The sequence below is a fragment of the Microtus ochrogaster genome, chromosome 2 (assembly GCF_000317375.1).
Source record: "Microtus ochrogaster isolate Prairie Vole_2 chromosome 2, MicOch1.0, whole genome shotgun sequence".
Taxonomy (NCBI): Eukaryota; Metazoa; Chordata; class Mammalia; order Rodentia; family Cricetidae; genus Microtus; species Microtus ochrogaster.
This window is the reverse complement of record NC_022010.1, coordinates 59120332-59127315: the sequence shown is the minus strand read 5'-3', so window position 1 is coordinate 59127315 and position 6984 is coordinate 59120332. Positions and strand designations below refer to the sequence as shown.

Below are 6984 nucleotides of genomic sequence, written 5' to 3'. Positions count from 1 at the left end.
ACTTTCTTTTGTAAGTTACTTTGGTCATGGTGTTTTGTCAAAGCAATAGAAAAGCAAGGAAGACTCTTGTGTTCTCAGAAAGTGACTCTAAACCTCTTACAGCTACAGGCTAAATAAGATGCAGAAGCTAGTGAGATACTATACAGTTTTAAGAAAAAAAAATCTCTTCCCACTCACGGAAGATACTGTGCTTACAGCTGTGTAGAGGTAGTTTGCTGTGAAAGTCAGAGGGAATATTTTATCGAGTGTATTCCTTATAGTGTCATTGGCTATACCATATTTTACAGTTTTGAGTGACACAAATGGACCTAGTGGAGAAAACTTCTACTGAGTAGAGGAAGATACTGTCATTTCTGTTTTACAGATGGGGAAACTGAGATAAGAATCTAAGTAATGTTTCAATGAAGTTAACAAGTGATAGGATGAACTCTTTCTGGTTGCTGCTGTACACACATGAGGTTTAAACTTTTCTACCATTACTAACTCCACAGAAGCATCATTGCCCTGACAAAATATTTGACAAAACTAGCATAAGGAATAAAGGATCTGCTTTGGCTCATGGTTTGGAGGGGGCACAGTTCAACGTGCTAGAGAACAACCAGGAAGCAGAGGCCTATGAGTGTTCTTGTTCAGCTGGCTGCATCTGTCCTGGTTCAGTCAACTTGGGATCCTACTCTAGGGTTGTGTCACCAACATTCAAGCAGGTCTTTCTTCAGTTAAACCTCTCTAATAGATAGTATCTACTCCGGCAAACTCAGAGGTGTCTTTGCTAGGTGGTTTCAAATATAGTCAAGATGACAATGAAGATTAAACATCAAAAGTTCCTTTAACCAAAAAAAAATTACTTTCTGATATTTGACAACTAAACACTGAATGGTAACAGACTCACCAGTGATTGATAAAACACATCAATGTAGAATCTTAGTAGGAAAACTGGCAGGAGCAGGCCTCTTGAGAAGACTAAACAACAGCTTACGACACAAATCAGATGACGGCTTCTCACTATGGGGCCCTCACATGTTCCAAATGCTGTAGGAGGCACACCACATAAATGAAGACACAATTCCACAAACGAGTGTTTAACGCTTTCTTGTGCTTTCCAAAGTCGCAGACATTTCTAATCAAACAAAGTAACTGTGAGTAAAGTGTAAAACCCTTCTGTACACACATACACATGTAAAAATGCAATCCTTACACACTAAAATATGTGCATATCATCCTTACAAGGACTATCCTTTTACTCTACCTAAATAACGAAATTAGCATAAAAGCATATCAAAATCCAATTAAAGCAAGATTTAAACTTAGGTGACAGTTTCCCTAGAGCTCAGAGGAAAGCAGACGGCTCTAGAAAAGACTGCTGATAGAATGGGAAGAGTCAGGAAACCGCACAAGGGAAACCATGAGTGGCAAATCAGTCCCTGTCTCCAAGCACACAAACCTCTGAAGAGCTGGGGCTAAATTTTACAAGAGCAATAAGAAGGGAATGTTCTCTAAAAGGCTTCTCCAACTTTCTTATCAGCAGTTTTTAAAAAGAAACACCTTTCCTGACTTCTGAGGCATCCTTTCACGGTTCTGTATCTTTCTCTTGCCCTGACTCTAGAGCTCTTGCGTTTAAACTGGTCAGATGATCTTCTTTAAGCAAAGCTTCTAAGTAAGCATCAATCTGCTCGAGGCCTCCCGCTGGACCACCCTGAAAGAGAGAAGCCACAGTCACTTCAGCGGGAGAAGCTCAGCTGTTATCCCTGTCATCATGGCAGCCTCCCACAGACATCTTGGTGAGTCATGTGGTTACAGCCCCACATCAAGTCTGATTGATGCTCTTAACCTTTGCAAATGTTTTCTCATTTAATCTCGTTTTCTGCCCACAAGTGGTTAAGGATTTGAATAATGTTTTCTTCTTCATTGGAAGTCAGGATTTTCCACTTTCAAGAATTGGCTGAAGTGTTGTTGTTGACAGAAGCACAAATACAATTACTATAATGTGAAACTATTTAGCATTAATTATCTTTTTGCTCTCTGATGATGTAGCTTTTTAATCATTTACCAGTTCATCAAAATTAAGAGGGGTTCCTCTTCTGGCAGTATACTAAAAATTAAAAGGAAGTATTTTCTGTCTCATTTTGTACTTGATATAGAAGGAATTCCTATAAAAGCTAAAGATGAGGAGCTGGAGAGATGGCTCAGTGGTTAAGAGCATTGCCTGCTCTTCCAGAGGTCCTGAGTTCAATTCCCGGCAACTACATGGTGGCTCACAACCATCTGTAATGAGGTCTGGTGACCTCTTCTGGCCTGCAGACGTACACACAGACAGAATATTGTATGCATAATAAACAAATAAATATTTTTTAAAAAAGCTAAAGATGAATATATCATAGAAAACAAACTCCCACTTCAGAATGTTTACAACCTTGACAGAAACCCATGCAGTCTGGTTTCAAGTCCATGTTCACCCTATTATGTAGTGATATATGGTGAATTTCCCTACCACCTTTATGGATAAAGCAATTCCCAGTCCTGCAGGTTCTCTCTAGGGTCTCAGTTCTGCCTCTTCACACCGCACTGGTCAGGATGACCTATCTCACAACTGATATCTAAGGCCAAATTGCCATACACCACTTGAACTCATTGTTGGCTTAGATTTCTCCATTTATTTCCAGAATCCAGAGAAAGCCTTTACAACCTTCTCTACCGTATTTAAATTTTTGATATGGCCAAGATTTCTATGTGCTACATAGAAGCTGGACCACTTACAGGCCTGGAGGGATGTGGAAAAGGGGCATGATATACTTGAAAGACAATGTTTTTATAAAACGAGTCACTGTGTACAGTGAACATATGCCAATAAGAGGAACTGGACCAATCCTCATTACTTCAATTCATCATGGAAGCATACAAACAAAACTGTCAATAATTCACATTTATGATGTCTCTTCATTTTTGTTTTGTTTTAACTTCTCCCTCTGGAATGAAGAGGATTGATTTTTATTTATATATGAAGATAAAACTGCATTGAAATATCTCACTTTCTAAAAAGTTGGAAATTTTTGCCTACTGGACACATGGCATTGAGAAGCTGATTGGTAGAATTCTAGAATTACCTAGGAAGCAGGTCTTTGGGCACACCCGTGGAGGATTGCCTTGACTGTTAAATGAGGTGGGCAGACTCTCCCACTGTGAGTCTGGGAGAGAAAGCGGATAATGGGACCTAAGCAACAACATGCATTCATTGCTTTCTGCTCTTGACTGTGGATTCAATGTGACCCAGCTTCAAGCTCCTGTGCCTTGACTTCCATGATGCACTCCATCCTTGCAATGCAAACCAAACACACTCCTCTCCCCACAGCTCATTTCATCCAAGTATTTTATCACAGCAAAGGGAAAAAGACACGAAGGCAACTAGCAACTAATAGCTCAAGCAGATTCTAGAAGCAGAGAAATATTTAAATGGTCTAATCTACGTTTTAAAAGCCAATTGACTTCTGATTGAATATGGTTATCCAGACCAGATTGCTGCTCAGTGTAGCAGCAGCAGCCCTACCCATCACAGATATAGACAGACACTCTACTGAAAGTATTGTCAGTAACTAACTAACTAACTAACTAACTAACTAACTAACTAACTAACGACTTTCGGGAGCCTAGATTTCTAGCCTGGAGAAGTGGGTCTTTATGAAAGGACATATATTAGTGGTCTAGCTCAGTGATGTGGGCCTGACTCCTCTCTTCGGAGAACTCAGCATACTGCCTCTCTGTCATAGTGTTAGTGTCTGAACTGCCCTCAGAGCCTCACCATTGTGTTGTCTGCTGCCTGTCTGTCTGTCCCCCAACAATCTATCACAGCAATGCTCCTGGGCTCTTGAGCCCTGATCTGAGCCCTCCCAGACTTTAGTTAGCATAATTAGCAGCAGGGACTTCGTTAAGCTGTTTACCTAAGGGGAGTGAGCTAAGCGCACTGGAGAGAAACCCAGACAGAAACCCCAGCCATTCCTACCCCTCACACTCCACTCACCAGCTGAAGCTTCTGCAGCAGCAATGCCAGCTTTGCACGAAGGTCATTGAGTTTGCCCTCTGTCCTTTTCCTTTTCAGCTCACTCTGCTCCAGAAAAACTTCATTAAGTATCCCTCTTCTGTTTGACTCATAGATAATGGACTGCATTTTTCTCTTGAGTTTTTTCTCATATCGGACCATGTAGATATTCTGTATCTGAGAATGTTTTTTAAAGAACACTCAGTATATATATTTTTGTTGTTGTTGTTTTTTGAGACAGGGTTTCTCTGTGTAACAGTCCTAGTTGTCCTGGAACTTTGTAGACCAGCCTGGCCTCGAACTCACAGAGATCTGCCTGCCTCTGCCTCCCTAGTGCTGGGATTAAAGGCGTTCACCACCACTGCACAGCCTTAGCATACTTTTTAATACGTTATTATTTTTCTCATAATATCTCAAGGCAATTTCACAGTCCATCCCTGCATGCACTAAGAATCAACTCTGAGACTTGAACTTACTCTCAAGAAGAAGAGGGAAAACATAGTAATGTGGACATTATAGGAAGAGGAGACACAGGGCAGTAAGTTTAATGACCCTGGCTTTGGAATCAAGAAGAAACTCTGTGGAGGCTGAGTTTGTTCTCTAATCAGTGGAATAAAGCCATCTCAGCCACCAGCACCTCGTAGGCAATGACAGATGGTCAGCTGCATGGAGTGTCCAGATGATGCTGTAGCAGTCTTACTCAAGTCTGTCATGTCCAGAGGACAGGGGCTGTGGAACAAGGAATTCCGCTCTCACGCGCAAAAAAAAAAAAAAAAAAAAAAAAAAAAAAAAAAAAAAAAAAAAAAAAAAAAAAAAAAAAAAAAAAAACCCTCTAATGTAAAGAGTATTGAAAGGCTTCCAAAGACCCTCAAGGATTTAGGGTCTGGGCTATTTTCCAAGACGGCATGCTGAGCCTTCAGGCCCCTCTTCCATTTCAGAACTGTATGACTTGTATCAACATTTCAAGAGGACCAGGGGAAATTCTGAGAAAACAGACAAGGGCAAAATCCATTTGGATGACCATTTAAGTTTCTACAGTAAGATTTCTGTGTTCTAGCACTGGCTGTGTGACGAGGAACTGCACTGGGGTCTCCTTCACGGTCTACGCCTCTACTCTTGCCCTTCACTCTCACTCACAACCGATCCTGTGAGCAGAGCCCCCCCACCATCTCCGACACCTGCTAACCATGCTGATCTCATGACTTTCTCCTCTATAAAACCAAATGTTCAAAACCTTACCTGCCCAGAGCTCTGTCTGGTAAACACTTACTAATAACTTTCTAAGCTAAGGCATTGAAGTTAATTATTAGGATACAAAGATGCGTAAGGCAGACTTTGCCCTCCAGCAGGTTTCAGTTGGCAGCACGAGGTAGTGCAATCGTGCAAGAATTCTACAGTGGGGACCAGCTCTATACCACCAACTGGGAGAGGTGTTGCAGTGGGGAGGGTGTGTGATCCTACTAAATTAAAAGCTTTATGCTTTGCCAGGGCAGGAAAGTAGAATCAGCCTAGGTGACAATTAACAGATGAGTCGTTAATAAAATTAAATGCTGATATACAACAGAATTTATATGGCTGGGAAGAAAAATGAAAGTATGAAATTTACAGGAAAATGGATGGGAACTAACAAGCATTGCACTGAGGTGACGTGGGCTCAGAAAGACAAACACATCATGTTTTCTCTTACATTATGAATATCCAGGTTGGAGCAAATACTGGTAAGGACAACAAACAGGAAAGGGGTTATGGGAAAGGGGAAGAAAAGGGGGGTGGGATAAGGAAGGAGGTGGAGAAGACAGTGGAATGAAGAAGTGGAAATCCTGGGGGAAGGGAGTGTATGTGCAGGGAGGAGACATCGAACAAAGCATGGGCGAATCAACCAACGGTGAGAAATCCTATGAACCTTAGTACACCGTAAACTGCATTTAATCAGCCAATAAATTAAAGCCTCAACCGACAGGGCTGTGACTCGGCTTATGTAGGTAACTTTCCTCTGAATACCTGCCTTTCTCATCAAGTTGCCTGAGAAGAGTCTCTGAGAATGTTCCACACTGGCAAGCAGCAGTCATATATGTATGTACATAGCAGGCAGAAGAGGAAGCAGATTATAAGACTTGTTGACTGTTATGTAACCGATCTTAGATTAGTTTCTTTCAACTGCCTGGGAGCTTCTTTATTTTGTTGTGATTCCATGACCATTTGTGTTTCAGTCTAGCGTTTCAAAGATTTGGAGAATATATTTATTAAAAACTCAGAATTTTCTATTTCTTCTTTAGACTCAAGTCTCACCCTGCCTCATAAGCTGTAATTGTGGGAACTTTTGCCTTTTCAAATTCAAAAGGATGTTGCTCTGTGGCATCTCATACGCTACACATTAATCTAAGTCTTGATAAGGACAGGAAAATTTGATTTCCCTTCAAACCTAACATTTGAAAACGTATATTATTTCCTCTCTGGAGCATAGGGTCATTTAGATTTCAGGATATAAATGGCTGCATGGAAAGGAAGCTTACCTTGTTGATACACGTTTTGAGTTTTTCATTTGTACTCTCTGGGCATTGCTCCAGCTGTTTTCATAACAATAACAGAAAAGGACATTAGCTTTACATGGTGATCTGTCTGGAATATGGTTAGAACATTGATGTTTCTAGTATAGAAAAGCATCCGAGCTTAGAACCAGTCAACATTGGTTCTAGGGATGCTTTAAGTGTGGCCTAATTAAGTCGAGTCATTGAATGAAACCAACCTGACTTTACTATTTTCTTTAAAGAACTGAGGAAGCTGACATAAATAATAAACACAGTGGTGTTTAACAATCTACAGATAAGACAAATTAACGCTAAGGGAAATGAAATGACAAAAGGCAATGTGAAGAAGGTGTGTTTTGTGTGGAAAGAGAATGGGAGTTACTTGCATATCAAACACGATGACAGTTAAGAGATTAGATGATAGCC

At 40.7% G+C, this 6984-nt stretch overlaps 1 protein-coding gene across 1 annotated transcript in view; it reads right to left on the bottom strand.

Annotated features, from left to right (window-relative positions):
* Window positions 1-1567: 1567 nt before the first annotated feature.
* The window catches only part of Morc1 (MORC family CW-type zinc finger 1), a 185884-nt gene continuing 180467 nt past the window's right edge, over window positions 1568-6984 (bottom strand). Inside the window, exons 25-27 of the mRNA XM_026787615.1 lie at window positions 6544-6597; window positions 4013-4207; window positions 1568-1693 (exon numbers count right to left, since the gene is read on the bottom strand). Coding sequence (XP_026643416.1) covers window positions 1568-1693; window positions 4013-4207; window positions 6544-6597 — 375 coding nt within the window. The remainder of the gene's footprint in view (window positions 1694-4012; window positions 4208-6543; window positions 6598-6984) is intronic.